General features: G+C 42.0%; 1 protein-coding gene across 14 annotated transcripts in view; it reads right to left on the minus strand.

The window, feature by feature from the left end:
• The window catches only part of CFLAR (CASP8 and FADD like apoptosis regulator), a 53525-nt gene that overhangs the window by 11626 nt on the left and 23813 nt on the right, over positions 1 to 18086 (minus strand). For 11 of the 14 annotated variants that reach the window (XR_003906531.1, XR_003906532.1, XR_003906530.1 and 8 more), the window contains 4 exons: positions 16373 to 16430; positions 13118 to 13167; positions 12326 to 12404; positions 1506 to 2016 (listed from right to left, as the gene is read on the minus strand). Coding sequence is in view for 11 of the 14 variants with exons in the window: in XM_029934088.1 (XP_029789948.1) it covers positions 1506 to 2016; positions 12326 to 12404; positions 13118 to 13167; positions 16373 to 16430 (698 nt within the window). In the remaining 3 variants the exon portion in view is untranslated. The remainder of the gene's footprint in view (positions 1 to 1505; positions 2017 to 12325; positions 12405 to 13117; positions 13168 to 16372; positions 16431 to 18086) is intronic. The other 3 variants (XM_029934094.1, XM_029934095.1, XM_029934096.1) reach the window with 3 other exon arrangements.

Consider the following 18086-nt stretch of genomic DNA (forward strand, 5'->3'; position numbering starts at 1 on the left):
CTGGATCACCTATGCAAATGCAGGACAGATGTAAAAGACCATGAATACTGCTGGCCCATGAAGTGTCTACCTTGGAAGGCTGAGTCATCCCTACTGCAGCCCACTGCTTGCTGCTGAGGCACTACTGACGGGGCTGGGGAGTCACAGGTGATGAGACGTGTTCCTGGGTTCCCCAGAGATACAACAGAATGCATTTCACGCATGGCTCAGAAACATCGTTCTAAACTGGAAGGAGGGAGCAGCTGAGAAAGGACTGTTAATCTTCCATGGAAGCACAGTGTGGCTGCATTCAGCTTAAATGAAAGCCAGGTCACCAAAGTTTCTCTTAGGAAAGTATTCTTGCCAGTAAACATCAGAAACGTCTGTATAATGAAGACTTGCAAACCTGAGGAGTCAGGTACCATTTTTCACTTATCAAACTGTCAAAACAGGGAAATAAAAAAACATTTCGTGTCGGGCGGAGTTCGGGGACACGGGCGCTCTCGTGCAAAGCAGGTATAACTGTCTGAGGGGACAATCTGATAAAAATGCATCCAAGCCTTTAAAAATGCATGTTGTTGGACACTCATTCTTCTCCTGGTATTTTCCTCAAGAAAACAGTCAAGATAAGCACAAATACTTAGCTACAAAGATTTTGAACACTTTCCTTTTATGAAAGCAAAACACCTTCCAACGACGGAAAACTGGTCAAGTAACTTATGCCAGATCCATATTGTGGACGGTCCCACAGACAATAAAATGATGTTTAGAGAGGCAACTGGGTGACTCAGTCAGTTATGTGTCTGACTTTGGCTCAGGTCATGATCTCATGGTTAGTGAGTTTGAGTCCCGGGACAGGCTCTGTCCTGACAGCTCAGAGCCCGGAGCCATTTTTTAGATTTTGCGTCCCATGTCTCTGTCCCTCCTCTGCTCACACACTCTCTCTCTCTCTCTCTCAAAAACAAACATTTTTTTAAGTTTAAAATGACGCTTAGAAATGTGACTAGTGACATGTAAAACTGTATGTGATATACTGTTACACCAAGTGCCAGCAGGTTACAAAGTAATAGCAGATTCCATTTTGGTTTAAAAAACATATTTATGTATGATTGTGTGGGTATCGAAAAAAGATCTAGAAGGCAATACACCAAGACTTGGCTAACAGAGATTGATTCTAATAAGTAGGATTATAACTCTTTGTTATGTTCTGCTTTCAGCATTTTTATTTCATGGGGTTTTTTTCAATAAGGAGTATGTATTGCCTTTGTAATTTAAAAAAAAACAATTAAAAATTTCTTTGTTTTGAAGAGCAATATCCAAGCTGACTAACAAGTGACCTCCTGATGCACAAAGCTTCATAAAATGTGCATCCTTCCTAAGGCAACCCCAACAAGGAATGAAAAATCTTTTTCTCCCCTGAGGAGAAGGACATAAAATATGGCACACTGGTAATCTCCATGTCTCCATCTTGGCAGCAAGAGAACAAACAAGTAGTCTGGGCATGGGCCACAGCCTGGGTGGCTCACCTTCCTTGCCCCAGTTTCTGGGAAAGATACCGCAGATACAACGACCGTGAGCTGGAGGACCGTTCCAACAGGGACACGTTCGCCATGCACATGCTCCAGAGGAAGTCAGCTTCTTGGTGGATGGTGCAGGGCTCAGGCTGCCTGGCCTTGGACTCCACATTGTTCACTGCTGGCCCATCCACCTCCAGTAAGCTGCTGCTGTCCAGCTGGCCCTCTGACTCCACATAGTTCTGAATAAAAAAGAGCTTTGGCTTCCCTAAGAGAGAGGGGCACACATCTCCCGTGAACATCCTCCAGATCTGATCCAAAGGGCACCCTGGCTGTCTCTGATGCACACCAAATATGCTGTGGGAGCCACCTCGGCTCACCAGGACACACACAAAGCTGTCGTAGTCTTGGTGTTGGGGCATGCAGGCAACTCGGCGAGCAATCTGGATCATACTGTCCACATTCAGGTACAAAAAAGACTGGACTTTATAGCCCAAGGAAGTAAAAGTGTCCCGAAGAAACTCTGGATAAAATAAACACACATGGAAAACAATACTAGGGTTAGCAAAGTTTAGGAGGTACTTGGTAGCAGTCCTAAGAACAGTTTGATCTCCACCACTTATCCATTTCTGCTCCTATGCCATACTTTGAGGTTGTGAAGGACCTGAGTATGAGATAGGAGAAAATGATCCTGAAACAATGTGACATTCATGTCCCCAAATCTCACTTATGATCTGTCCCTTATTATACCACATTCCCTGCCTGAAGTTACTACCACATCTGACCACAGGCACAGACTGATCCCACTTCTAATCTGATGCAACCAAGGGGGGAACAAAGCTTCTTCTCTTCAAAACAATGCTGGGGATTTTTCAAAAGGTTCCTTCTTAAATTAACACACAAGTATATAGGAAAGAATGCATTTGCAGAGCACAGATCCAAATCTAGATCCAAATGGCTGCAAAAAGGACAGCACGGGTCACGAGTTCCCTCCTCCCCATGGGCTGTGGGCTGATACAGAGGCCCATAGCTGCATCTAAGGTGTGACCATTTCCAGACTCCCCAGTTCCTCTTAGACCTGCTTCCCAGTGTAACCTCCAACTGAGCAGTGGGCTCCCTGAGCCAAGATTCCCTGCAGTGCCTTCAAAGATCCTTCTCCCAGTTTCCAGGAATTCTGCTGAGTTCGCCTGCAGAAGCAGTGTCAGGCTTTATGCCAGACCAGCCTGCCTTCTAACACTGACCTTACCACACCGATGGGCAGCTGACCTTAAACAAGTGGGTCTCCTTAGCTTTAAATGGAAGTGATGACACCCACCCTGTGAGCCTGCTATGAGGATTAAATGAGATAATACAAACAAAGCTCCTGGGGCACAATAGAAATTAGTTGCTATTCCCTTTAAAAAATATATATTTTATCCATCTTTTTGAAGTTTCTATAGCCTTGGAACCATCGAAATCTTCCCCAGTCTATTTTTTCCCCATCTGTTTAGTTTGCCCTTATCAGAGAAATAAATACAGTCTCCTTATTTATTATATCTTTCTAACAGCAAAGAAAGACATCTTTCTCTTCCTCATTAAAAAATGCCACATCCTTTTGAGCCACCCATTAAGTTTCTGTTCCTTGTCTGAAGGATGCCTCCACTTTTTAGTTCATCTGCAGAGCAGAAAAACGGTTCTGCCCTAAGCTAAACAGGCATCTCCCAATTCAGACAGTCACCCTTACTCTTAACCAAATTTCTGGATTTCTTTCCATGTCTCATGACTATGTACCCACCTCTCTTCGTCCCCTGGGGTGTGGTCTTCCAGAAGTCTACCACTGCATTCACCCCAAACCAAACAAAATTACAGTAACTAGAACAGATAAAATTTCTGCCAAGGAACAAAAAGGCCCCATCTCAGACCAGTATAGGCATCACAGAAAGGGGGTGTAAGCCATTCCCCTGAAATTACCACATAACTGTTTGCCACAAAGTCTCAACTCTCTATATTAAATGGGAACAATATGAAGTCTGAATAGTCACAAAAAATTCAGAGACTCACAGCTTCAACCAATAGTTTCAACTTTCTTGCCCTGCAAAGTTTACCAACACTAATAAACTATAAAAATGAAAGTAGCTATAACAATTTCTCTTCTGGCTTCTCAGCAGGAAACAGGGAGAGAAGGGTAGGAAAAGAAACGCAGCCTTGGGTAAACAAGAAGCTGGAATAACCACCCACCAGACAAATAAGAGCTGGCGTGGGTGCTCTGAGTTTAATTCACCCAGCCTGTGAGAAGTACCTGGATACGTTCCCACTGGGTCTGGTAGAACTTTCCACTCAGGAGAGCTGGGTTTACCTGTGGCCCCACATCTACCAGAAATGGCAGTTTTAAATGTGTCCACAAACTATTTGATACTCCTTCCTTAAAAAGAATGTAATCCCCTCTCCTTGAAGGTGGGGCACACTTGGTAACTTATTTCTAATGAACATGGCAGAAGGTATACTAGGACTTCCAAACCTAGATCGTAAAAAGGATACAACACACAGGGGCACATGTACCCCAATGTTCACAGCAGCACTGTCAACAATAGCCAAATCATAGAAAGAGCCTAAATGTCCGTCACCTGACGAATGGATCAAGAAGATGTGGTATATATACACGATGGAGTACTACATGGCAATGAGAGGGAACGACATATGGCCATTTGTAGGAAAGTGGATGGACCTCGAGGGTGTCACGCTAAGCGAAATAAGTCAGGCAGAGAAGGACAGATCCCATATGTTTGCACTCATAGGTCTAACAGGAGAACAGGAGAAACCTAATGGAGGACCAGGGGGAGGGGAAGGGGGAAAGAGAGTTGGGAAGAGAGAGGGACGCAAAACCTGAGACTATTGAATACTGAAAACAAACCAAGGGTTGAAGGGGGAGGGGGAGGGGGAAAGAGGTGGTGGTGATGAGGAGGGCACTTGTGGGGAAGAGCACTGGGGGTTGTATGGAAACCAATTTGACAATAAACTATTAAAATAAATAAATAAATAATAAAAAGACACTAATTTTTTATAAAAAGGGTACAACCTCTACCTGGCTCTTTCTGTCTTTTGAACAGCTCACTCTGGGGGAGACCAACTACCCTTTCATGTGGAGAAGATGAAGCAGTTATGTGGAGAAGATGAAGAAATAAAGGCTGTACCAACTTCCCAGCCACATGAGGGTGCCGCCTGAGAGGATCCTCAATCCAAGTCAAGCTTTGGGAGGCCCCCAAGAGACTCTGAGCCAGAACAGCCCAGCTAAGCTACTCCTAAACTCCTGCTCCACAGAAATGGTGAGAGATATAAATAAATTAATATTGTTGTTTTAAGCCACGAAATTTTGAAGTTATTTGCAGACATTATCTGATAACTAATTCACCAGGTAAGTCAGGAGAAGGGAATCATAATACTCATGAATGAAAGGTATAGTTAGGCTATGTACTTTTATGTCTGGCCCACAGCTAAGGGTAAAAAACAAAACAAAACTATATGTCACATAATAATGGAGATATATAAGGGGGTGCTAATCTCCTTAAAGCCCTATGATAAATAAATATTATGAGGGAAATGAAGGACATGATACACAGGTTGCTGATAACGTATGAAATAGCTCACTCGTCCCTACAGAAACTCAGTGTGGTAGAAAAAGTCCACCAGCACTGCTGGCCTTCACCTCAGCAGATGTAGGCAAGTTTCCATACCCAGTACTGTGCTCAGGTTGGAACACAAGACTGAACAATGAGAGAATCCAGACTAGGAACCCAGTTCCATCACTACTGTTGTATTCCAGTCTTCTTTTGAGGACTCACACGTCATGTTTTCTTTCCTCCAGGGGGCAGAAGGGAAACACCAGACTCTCGTTTACTTAGACTGACTCACTTCCCTCAACACCCGCCCTTCCCTGGAAAGATATCCTCCCTTATCAAAGTCCTTGAAAGAAAGCCATAGTCTCTTTTTCCATGCTGGTGTGCAGGGGTCAGGGACAGAGCAAGGGCTGTCCCAAGCCTTAGATCTCTTTCCTTTTTCTGAGCGCCCTGTAGGCTCCGGCTAGAGCAGTGGCGGTCACAAAGGAGTGAGCAGGCAGCTGAAGGGAACAGTGAAAGAGGAACCAGTCTTGGAATCACAAGGTCTGAGTTTAAGTCCTGGTTCCTCCCTGTACTTAGTCCCATTTTTCACAGTAGCTGCCTTGTCACATCCGTCAGATAGAGGAAGGAAAACTTGGGCGATGAGTTTGGGAAATAAAATCTTAGTGCCTGCAGAAGTCCTACTTCTCCTTCCTCCCACCCTGGAAACCCCAGTCCTGACCCAGCCCTATATTTGTAACACTTCCACTGTTCTTGAGAAATCGACTCCCCGAAATGGTGAGCGGACAAGGGCTAGGGGGCAGCACCACTCAGGTTTGGGGGCTGTTGAGATCAAATTCAAAAAAAACGAAAAACAGTAGAGAGTCATGACCCCATTTATTTAGAATTTGTTTTCATCAAAAATGAGTTCACATTGGGGTGCCTGGCTGCCTCAGTTGGTAGCACATGTGACTCAATCTCAGGCCATGAATTTAAGCCCCATCTGGGGTGTATAGATTATTTAAAAATAAAGTCTTTAAAAAATACAATAAAATAAGATAAAATCTTAAAAATATATAAAATAAAATGAGTTCACATTAATCTAGACACAAACTACGAAAAGAAGCCCATTAAATAAATGTATGGAATAAACGTATGGAACTAAGAGGGAGGGAGCCCTTCCTTCATCAGCCTATTTACCATTACATAGGGAGCACCCCGAATAGGCCCAGTTCTAATTACAACAAAGCACACTAATGGAACACAAGTTGGGCAGGCTATTCTTAGTGAGAAGGGGAGTTCTGAGAGCAAATATAAATGTGAAATGCAACGTTGGTTAAGACCTAAATTAAGTTTCTTTATGAGAGGACTACTCAGAGTCTTTAAGGCCAATATGCAAATCCCCAAGGGAGGAACAAATTATTCACCATTTCTCAAATTCTCTTGACACCAAAACTCATGTTTTACACAGTTCCTCTTCCTATGTGGCAGAAACACATTGTGAAATACAGATGAAGCACCTGTCTTTCAAGAAGCCTATAATCTAGTTGGGGAAGCAAAGCTAATAAATATGTGCAAAACAATGGTTCACATGTCACATGGTACAGAGGGATTTTAGGTAAAACACACCGTCAGAGAAGGGACCATCAGTGCAGTCTGAGACACCTGGAGATGAGATTGTGGTGAAGGTACGATTTAAGTTGAAAGAACAAGTGAAATGGGAGGTCCCCCAGGTAGGGGAGGATGATGAACAAAGACAGAATGAGTGAGTGAGTGAGTGAGGAAGTGAGTGGTGGAGGAGGTCTCGGATAAATCTGACTTTTCATTTGTTTTCATAGACCAATCAAGGAGTTTCACTGGACAAATTATATTCACTCAAAATTACTTGTTAAATGTCTTCTTTTTAAGGGGCGCCTGGGTGGCTCAGTCGGTTGCGCATCTGGCTTCGGCTCAGGTCATGATCTCATGGTTCGTGGGTTCAAACCCTACATCAGGCTCTGTGCTGACAGATGCTCAGAGCCTGGAGCCTGTTTCAGATTCTGTGTCTCCCTCTCTCTCTGACCCTCCCCTGCTTGTGCTGTCTCTCTCTGTCTCTCAAAAATAAATTTAAAAAACAGAAAAAAAAATTTTTTTAATGTCTTCTTTAAGTACAAATGACTACTAGTAATTCCTTCTGGGCTAGCTTTTCTTGGCAGAAAATAATATCAATAACAAGCCTGTCTAGTGCATGTTAACGAGGCTTCTGTGGTACCTCTGGCAGCCTCAAAGTACTCTACTCTTTAAGGTATTTGCAACTGCTTATTCACAGTGCCAAAGCCCCAAACGCTCTGAAAACCTTAGTTCTTTCTTTCTTCTGATCCATTTTGCAGCAAAACCTTTCCTGAACTGAGGAGAGGCTATTGATAGTCTTTATTCCACTTAGTGTGAATATCCATTCATTTCGCTGTAAAAATATTAATATGTTCAATTATGATGCCACTGGAAACTTCTATGAATTACAGTGTCTGTACCCTGTCATCTTTCTAAACTCTTGGAACTTCCAAATCCTGAAATACAAAGGTCTCCAATAAGGGACTTCCGACCTATAATTCCTATTTATATCTCAGATTTGTATCTGTCTGATTTAAAGGGGAATTTTATTTGTGATGCTAAGTTTCCGAATGAAGGGCTGCTTAGTCTCAGAGGATAAGAATGCCCAGAAGAAAAAAGGATGCCACCACAGACTTCCTGGTCTTTTGCCTCTAGGAGGAAGCTATCTTTCGTAATATATTAATCTCAAGAGAGCAAGGAGGGGAAGCTCCACTTCCTTGGCACTCAAGCTGGCAGGCGGCATGTGGTGGCCACTCCACAACTTGCCTTCACAGCTCAGAAGCAGAGGACACAGTGGCTACTCCAATTCCCCTTGCTGAAACGTTCCTACATGTGTTAGTACAGGAAAATGCTACTGATCTGAGTTCCTGCCCATTCCATTGAGGGCAAAGGGGTCAACGGGGCCAGGCAACTCCAAAGACAGCCAAGCTTAAGTCAACACTACCTACAAAGTGTTTCCACTATTAACTTCTGGCTTTCATGACTCCTGTTGCTCTGTTTGAAGAGTAAGTTTACTTACACAAGATTTACAAGGATTTTCAGAGAGAGCAAAGGAGAAGACAGAGGAATAAACCCGTCCTCTTAAAATCTGCAAACACCATCTTCCATTCAGGAGCCTAAAACGCAGCTAGAGCTTTAAGTCAAAGCTCCGATCCATCTGTCTGCATTGTGAGACATTCACCTCTCCATCCCTAACAAGATCAGAATTCTAAGGCTACATCAGGGCACTGAGAATCAGGGCCTAGCACAGGCCCAGCTTTGCTAGGTTACTGAGGCAGCTGATATAACACTAAGGACTTAATTTTTATTTCTACCAACCTAAGATAATTGGCCCAAATCCTTAAACCTCTATGTCTGCTTCAAGAAGAGATTATTGACCTCTATCAGGTTTCTTCTCAATGACAAGCCACCAAATAACCTTATCCTTGTTAAATAATATGGATCTGACCCCAGACCACTTTTGCTTCACACAGGGCCAAGCATGGTGTTTTGCACATGGTAAGTGCTCGATAAACATTTATGGGATAAAGGAAAAACAAACCTATAAATGTTTGGAAGACTTGCATACTCTTTGGATAAAAGTCTTACTCTTTTTTTTTTTTTTTTTTTGGAAGACAGGACAAAGAGTCTGCTAAATTCAAGAAATGGTTTTAGAAACACAGAAACTAGCAGACCTTATTCCTTCATTCATCTAGCCAACAAATACTTATTGAGCTCCTATGCGCCAGGCATGGTTCCAGGTATCAGACATATAGCAAAAGAGATAGACAAGCTCCCCACCCTCATGGAACTCACATTATAGCAAAGTTGCTAAGATCAGAGGCTTTGGAGTTCAGCTCTCAAACCTCAGCTCTATCAGTTACTCTATCAGGCAGTTTACTGTGCTCTGTTTGCTCACCTTGAAATGTAAGACCCGTCTTACAGTATTATTTATGAAGATTGAGTGAGAATTAGCAAAATACCTGGCACAGAGCAGATTTTTAATAAATTTTACACTCTCATCATCACACCCCTGTTAGTCTTATAATATTACTGTTAGTTTCTCTCAGAGCCCTTGTTTCAATTGGCAATAATGTCTGTTCCCAGACTCCTGCACTCCTCCCAAATGTTCAACGTTAACCAAATCATTAAGGTAACCAGGCAAGAGACAGAGGAAACCCCCCTAACCTCTCCAGATGAACCAACCCCTCCCATGCTGTCAGGATGGAGATGAAGAAATGAAGTGTGCTTCGTGGAATTAGGATTACCATCAACCGAAGCAGGACTGTGGGCCTGGAGGCCTCAGTGAGCAAGTGCCAGGAGAGACTTGGAAAATGAGGAGCTGGAGCCCTAGAGACAGGGCGTGAGAGAGGAGACTGCCTTCCACTTCACGTCAATTAATACCTTCCTGCTGTTCTCAGTCTCTGCCAGTGCTGGCATATAAATGGATTCAGGACCCTTCGGCTGATAAAAGCCACCACACAATGGGAGTAAAAATGGCTTGTTTCTTAACTATCAACTGGCCATCTGGCCACCAGGGGCTTGTATAAGTAGCCTCAAGATCAGTGATTTGTTTTGTCCCCAGAGGCAGGGAGAGCTTGAGTCAAGGGAGCAAATGTTCAAACACACCTAGGCCAATCCTTGCACAGGCTTCAAGCCAGAGATACTGTCCTAGGAGCCACCTCCAATGCTATCCTGATTTCTGTCTTTCTCTCCTATGGTCTTGCCACTTCTTACCCTCTCCTATGGTCTTGCCCCGACCTTTGTCCTCAGACTCTCTTTCTCTGTCGAGCCCATTCAAACTGATAACTGGTGGGAGTGGTCTGCCCACCAGTGTATTTCCCCTCCATTCTAGTTAACCGCAGCCTCTGGGAGCCTGCCCCACTCCTCCCAGAGCCCAGTGCAGGAGTGAGACCCCTGATTCTCTGTCTTCTCATTTGTCTGGGCTCAGACTCCATGTACAAAGCCATGACAAGGTCTAGCTTATTGGTGTGCAACAAAAATTAAACAAACAAAATGAAAAAATAAGGTTAGCTAGCATTCAGTATGTATTTATAGGATGCCAGGCACTGCTGTAACCCTTGAGAAGTATGAACTCACTTACTTCTCCCAGTCTCTCCAAGAGATAGGTCCTGTTATTAATCCATTTTCTAGAAGAGAAACTGAGGCATGGAGAGTCTAGGAAAATCGCCCAAGGATACAACTTAGGACATGGCAGAGCCATGCAGTCATATTCGAGGGCCCAACTCTGACCATGTTCCTATAATGCAGGAAAACATAAATATACATTCAGTCCCTGCCCACAAGAGGCCCATAACTCAGCAAGGGAAGCAAACAGGCACTGGGTTCTAGCCACAGATTCATAGCAGGCCATAGCTTTATGATTCTCTTCATACAACAAACATACATCATGCAGTTGGGAACTTTCTGCCAATGAATGAAACAAAACTGACTATAATAGAAAGTTGAAGATGATTACTCTTTCAAAGCAGGAAGTTACTCATTGAGAAAATATTTTCTCATTCTTATATGGGTACTAATGGCTAAAAAGGAAAGGACACTTATCCATAGCTGAGGAGACAGAATTTCTCACATCTAACCAAAAATAGAACATGAGAAAATGAGATCACATCTTAAAATTCTGGGAAATCCAACCTAATATTTGCTTATTTCACTTTCTCTTAGAGTCTCTTCCCATAAAACTCACCATGGTAACATTTTAAGTGAGCCTAAAAGAGAGATCTGACTAAGAATTTTAGTCAGATCTAAGTCATTCTAAGAATTTTGAAAAGGAGGAAAACTGTGGGAATGTAATGATCAACTAAGGAATAGGTAAACTAAATACATTGTTTCACAATGAGATTCTTCTTATGCTCTTCGATGAATCACCAGTGATTGATTCAGTTTGCATAAGACATCCAACAACAATTGAGCAAGAGAATCAATTCAGATTGAACAACAAGTAACACACAAGTAGTACAGACTCAGGCCAACAACCAAAGTACGTACAGGGGGCCAGAACCAAGTGACATGCTGCCTCTAAGTGAACATAGGTTTGTGACATTTTTCATGTTCCCCAGAAGAGCATTCATAGGTGATCTATATGAAATGTTGGAGCATCTGCTAACACTGAAGCCAGCAAGCCTTCCATTTTAAACCCCGCTCTGGACTCCCCAGTCTCCTCTCTGCCACAGCACCCAGCATGAAAAAGCAAGACTGAGGCTCACCACCTTTCACCAATTACACCTGTGCCAGAGACAGTGCTATGTGCTCCCCAAATCTCTTTCCAATTTCCTGGCATGCAGCCAGACTGAGTTCCTTATCCACGACAGTTAAGCGGGGCCACATGAGTGAGTTTGAACAATGGAACGTGGATGGAAATGATGCATCTCACTTTCAGGACTGGCCCCTAAAATCTCTTATGAGATCTTCTATGAATTTCCTTCCTCCACTGTGGGATCACGTCAGGGTCACCAGTTGTGTGTTCAGCTTATCACATAGGAGTCACTAGCCTGTGGGCGGCTTTTGGCTTCATCCGGAAAGTGGAGGATGGCAGAAAGGATTACTCAAGACTCCACAAGTCAAGAGAGGTGAGAGGGAGGCTAAGGGAAGTCTCCCCAAGCTGCTCTCAAGCTCTCATATTCATTAGGCATACATTATAGGGAAAACATTGTACAATATGTCACCAGTAAAAACATATAGAAAGCATGCAAAACAAGGTGCTCCCAAGACTACAAAAGAGCAGATGCTGAAAGCAGGGTGGAGAACAAGATAAGATATCTCATAGATAACATGGTCTAAGGAATGCTGAGCACAGGCAGGACCCAATCCCTAAAAACGCATTAACTAGATACTGGTCAGCTGTTTTCAGCAGGGCCAGAAAGCAGTATAATGCATTCCCTATAATCTCCTTAACCGGGACAGAGCTATTTGATTTCCCTCAATCTACCCGCCAGATACAGAGGATCCTGTGGAAAACCCCAAGGCTTCAGATGAAGAAGCCACATGGAACAAAGCTGGCTCCAGCCCACAAGGCTGTGCCATGAGTAAGAAAGAATCCCTTGGAATGTGAAACCACAGATTTTGGCAGTAGTTTCTCATAACAACTAGTGATGGTCACTGATGAATACAGCCTGCCTGGGCCATGGCCTCACTGTGGGGTATCAGTTAGTCCACAGCATGCACACCTACCTGTGTCATTGCCAATGCAATCTATTATCAGGCAGATTCCCAGGGGCTTGCTCTGCATCCTGTATCTCTCTTTTATGTACTGGAAAGGAAAACAGCGATTGTTAAAAACTCTGGGCATTCCTCTGCTTCCTCCAGGTCCCACCCATAAACTATCTTTTCTTTTGGATTTCCTCAAACTTTCTGTTGTCAGCTGAATCATTCAATAGATATAGCCTGACGTCACCACAGCTGACTTCTCATTAATTTCATGTTTTTCCTCTACTTGGGTAACGTGCTTAAGACAAGCTGTTTCGGTTTTTATTTAATTTTAATGAAAATCACAGTCTCTTTACACATGTCTTCGCCCCGTAGGATAAAGACAATTTAAAGCTGATAGAAAGGATAGATTGTATGTTTCCACAGTAACCTGAGGTTATACAAGTGATATCATTCCAAACCAGTACAAAAGGAGGCCTTCTTTTGCCTCCTTATGGTGAAAAGGTTTCAGCCTTTAAAAAAAAAAAAAGCCAGAGCAGTCAAGGTTCAGTGCCACTGCTTACTTATATATTCAGCAATCACTCAGCTGAGAAGTGCTACTTCAGAATTTTCCTGCATTCCAAAGTTCACTAATGCAATCCACTGCAACATTTTTCTCGTTGCTCTATCCAAAGCTCCCCTGTAGGAGAGCTCTCAAGAAAATGGCTCTCTCAGCATCCCGAGCATTCTTAATGGACAGATATTTTAAAGTAGCCAGTGTTCTCCACAGATACTGTGCAAACAATACAATACCAAATTAGATCGTTTATTCCATACCTGAGGTAGAGATGTTCCTGATTCCTGAACGGATATCTTCACTGATTCTGCTGGGGGGTGGGGGGGGGGCGAAAGAGAGAAACCATTTACAAAGCTGAAGGAGAACTAAGCACACTCCCCTGCTGACCGGGTTTCTTTATATCTCAGCTGTGCTCTTCCCTTATTTTCTTCCCCTTACTGTGTCCTCTTTCCTCAGATCTACTTGGCCCCAAAGTTCCAGCCTCACACTGAGGAACCTAATTGATAAGAAAACTTAAGTCTTCATGCTAAGCAGGGGTTATATGGAAAAACTTCTTAAACAGCAAGGGGAGGGGGAAATGCTCTCCCTTGCCTTTCTCCAGATGAGGACCAGGTGACTGATGAGTTTTTAAACGGATAGAGCGAATCCAATAACCTTACCACCTAACAATATCAATGGCTTTTTTCCATGTGCTGAAATGGTGGACAAGACCTACAGGGGACAGCCTTAGAGACTGCAGAGAAGGGAAAATGTACTTGTATAAGTCACTTGTACAACAGATGACCGTGTTTCCTTAGTCCAGTGATATTAAGAGATCATAAAAAAACATGGCAATGGCAAGATAAGGACAGTGAGCTTATGAAATGTAGATGAGCCGAAAGCCAATACCATTGGTAAAAATTACTTTATTAGCCCAGAGAGGTGGAGAAACCACCAGTTTTGAAGCCATAAAGGACAGGCTCAAACCTTAGCACCATCACTGATGAGCTCCGCAATCTTAGGGCAACTTTACTGCTGAAGTCTCAGGCTCTTTTGTTTTTAAATCCCCAAGAGGAACATACCAACATCTACCTTAGAAGACTTGCAAAAATGAGAATGGCTAAAGACAAGCAAAGAAAATGCCAGTGTTTGAAAAGTTTGGGGGAAATGAGGCCTTTCAAGTGTGTAAGTTGAAACAGTCTTTTTAGGGGCATTGGGCTGGCTGGGTCAGTGGAATGTGTGACTCTTGATCTCAGGGTTGTAAGTTCAAACCCACGTTGGGTGTAGAGAGTACTTTAAAAAAAACTAAAATCATAAAAAAAAAAAAGAACTGGCAATATCCTTTAAACCAACATTCTGCTGCTACAAGTTTATCCTAAGAAAATAATAAAGCAAGTATGCAAAAATATCTACTGAATAACTGTTATAATGGCCTCAAACTGGGGCACCTGGGTAGCTTAGTCAGTTAAACATCCAACTTCAGCTCAGGTCATGATCTCATGGTTCATGAATTTGAGCCCCACTTTGGGCTCTGTGCTGCTAGCTCAAAGCCTGGAGCCTGCTTCAGATTCTGTGTCTCCCTCTCTCTCTGACCCTTCTCTGGACTCTTTCTCTCTCTCTCTCAAATATAAATATTTTTTAAAAATTTGATAATGGCTTCAAACTAGAAAAATACTTAAAAATGAAACTGGCTAAATTAATCATGATACATATAATGGATACTATACATATTAAAAAGGATAAGAAAAATCTTTATGTATTTGATGTGAAAAGATATACAAGATATAAGTGAAATGGATTACTTTACACATGAATAATATTAATCCCACATACTTAAATATATGTTTTTGTGTGTATATGCTTTCACATAGATATGCTTAAAAATAAGAGTCCAGAGGTATATAAACCAAATATTAACAGTGGTTATCTGATACTTGGGATTAAAAGGAAATCTCTCTTTATCATTTTCCATTTAAGCAATCATGGATTAACAGAAAAAGAAACACAAAATATTTTATGTACTATGCTTGTCTCAGTTTAAGGCATTTAGTACGAACTTAAATTATAGTGATCATCATCATCATCCAACTGAAATCTATTTGGAAGTCCAAATTGATATGAATGCTTTTCCTTTTATTAGCAAATCAAACATCCAGGGGAAAGCAGGTACCTAGCTCTCCTAAGAATCACCAGAGTGTTAGGTACCTCACTTCTCTCTCCTGTATAAAGACAGTGAAGGGTACACCTGCTGTCAGGGTGTGCCGTGGATGGAACACTGATTGTTCTTCATGCCTATGCAACTCTACCAGGTCTCCTATTTTCCTTTTAAACAGCTCTCAGAAGGCTAATTCTCACCACCTCATCAATGTTTTGAGAAACATGCTGTCACTTCAGGAATAAATTCCCTTCTCAACAGCTTTTGCTGGAGAGCAGAGTACTAGGTGGCAGATGACAGGCATGAGCTATGCCATCTGGCTAATCTGGGCAAAACGCTTCTCAGTTTCTAGGTGCAGGCAGACAGCATGTAGGCTGAGTCATAAGATTTTGGCAAGGGGCCTGCCACATGAAGAAAGCTTCCATGGGCTCCGGGCACTGCACCCAGGACAAACTCCAAGCCCCTAAACTGAGCCCTCCTTACCTGCTGATCAGTCCCTGCCCCCTGGAGTTCTGAAAGACAATCATCTAAGGTGCACTGTGAGACCAAGTCTCGGCCTTCACTTCAAGGAGGACTCAAGACAAGCAAAAGAAATACATTATTTAAATGATGTTATAGGATCAAGTGCTGATGTTTTAAGAGAGAAGAGACAGATCGTGTGGGTTGAAATGCCTGGTATTTTGTTGTATTTTTTCATTTTTTTTAGGAGTGTGAGGATGCCATCTGTAGAGTATCTAGATTTATTAAATGAACTCCAAAACAAGATCCTAGTAACCTTCCTTCTTCCTGCTGCTAGATATTCGGTTTATTATCATGACTAGATTAATGCTTAACATAGCCTGATTATAGTTCCATTCCAGGTATAAATAGCACATCTCTTAAAAACATCACCAAGGAACTAAAGCTGATCGAGTAAGAGGTATTTAATTTCAAATAAGCTAATTCATTAAATAATTAGAATGCCAATGACTACATTTTAAGAACTTAACTGCTATTTTTTGAGAGCTTAATCAGAATAGGTGGATGAAGGAAATGGGAAACTCCAAAAATGCAATGATTTGTACTTGAATTATCAAGCATTTATAAAGAATGAATGTAGGGGCGCCTGAGGGGCTCAGTCAATTAAGCATCCTACTACAGCTCAGGTCACAATCTCACAGCTTGGCTCCTGGGTTTCAACCCAGTGTCAGGCTCGGTGCTGACAGCTCAGAGCCTGGAGCCTGCTTTGGATTCTGTGTCTCGCCTCTCTCTCACCCTCCCCTGCTCACGCACCCACTCTCCCACTTTCTTTCTCTCTGTCAAAAATGAATAAACAAAAAACAAATAAAAAAATAAATGAAAAAAACAAGAAAGAATGAATATAAAGGAAAATTGGGCTTACTCTGAGTGTCAGGCTGTCCCACACTGAGTCTTTGTTCATTACTTTCCCCATTCTGGAGCTTCGAACATAAAGAATAAGGTCATACCTCCTGTTAGTTTTTTCAGAGGCACTTTACATCACACCTCTTTAAATATCTCAATAGAATTCTTACCCAGGAAAAAAATTAAAGTATCATATTCACAGTTAAATTATCTAAAGAAAAGCAAGAGCAGTTAACTCCGTAAGTCCCATATTCTATAGCCAAAGAACAAGGCAATGCTTCTTTTTAAAAAGTGAAAATACAATGAACATGTAAATATGCTAAATTAGCTTATTAGAATGTTTCAAAACAGCTCAATGAAGTCAGATGTTACAGAATTGTAGAGTTGCTATAATAGCTCCAAGTTAGAACAAGCTGTTAGAACATCAAATTGACATTCTACCTGATCCTTTAACACAGAGGCAATGTAACGTATGGTTAGGACTGAGAGTTCTAGGGGCGCTTGGGTGGCTCAGTCAGTTGAGCATCTGACTTCAGCTCAGATCGTGATCTCACGGTCTGTGAGTTCAAGCCCCGCATCGAGCTCTGTGCTGACAGCTGAGCCTGGAGCTGCCTTCAGATTCTGTGTCTCCCTCTCTCTCTGTCCCTCCCCTGCTCACACTCTGTTCTCTCAAAACTAAATAAACATTAGGAAAGAAAGAAAGAAAGAAAGAAAGAAAGAAAGAAAGAAAGAAAGAAAGAAAGAAAGCAAGCAAGCAAGGAAGGAAGGAAGGAAGGAAGGAAGGAAGAAAGAAAGAAAGAAAGAAAGAAAGAAAGAAAGAGAAAGAAAGAAAGAAAGAAAGAAAGAAAGAAAGAAAGAAAGAAAGAAAGAAAGAAAGAGAAGAATTAGAGTTCTAAAGTGTTGGTGAGGATGTAGAGAAAAGGCACCCTCATGCACTGTTAGTGGGAATGTAAATTTGTTCAGCCACTGTGGAAGACAGTATGGAGGTTCCTCAAAAAATGGAAAATAGAAATACTATAAAATCTGGTAGTTCCACTACTGGGTATTTACCCAAAGAATACAAAAATATTAGTTCAAAAAGATATATGTACCCCTATGTTTATTGCAGCATTATTTACAAAAGCCAAGATATGGAAGCAACCTAAGTATGTATTGATAAAGAACAGTTATGGATAAAAAAGAAATGGTACATGTATAAAATGGAATATTACACAGCCACAAAAAAGGGGGAGATTGTGCCATTTGTAAAAACATGGATAGACCTAGAAGGTATCATGCTAAGTGGAAAAAGTCACACTAAGACAAATACCACTCATATGTGGAATCTTAACATATATATACATATATGTTATTTACATATATATATATATATATATATATATATATATATATATATATATATACATATATGGGGACACCAAGTGGCTCAGTCAATTGAGCATCAAACTCTTGATTTCAGCTCAGGTCATTATCCCAGCATCATGGAATCAACCCCCACATCAGGCTCTGCACTGAGTGTGGAGCCTGCTTAGGAGTCTCTCCTCTCTCTCCCTCTGCCCCTCTCCCCTGCTCACACTCTCTCTCTAAAATAAAAATAAATTAAAAAATTTTTAAATATGAATAAACAAACTAAAAGCAGAATCACACCTCAAAAAAGAGAGAACAAACTGATGGTTGCCAGAAGGGAGAGGGGTGGGTCAAATGAGTGAAGGCTTCCAGTCACGGAGTGAATA

The sequence above is a fragment of the Suricata suricatta genome, chromosome 3, assembly GCF_006229205.1.
Source record: "Suricata suricatta isolate VVHF042 chromosome 3, meerkat_22Aug2017_6uvM2_HiC, whole genome shotgun sequence".
NCBI classification, from domain to species: domain Eukaryota; kingdom Metazoa; phylum Chordata; class Mammalia; order Carnivora; family Herpestidae; genus Suricata; species Suricata suricatta.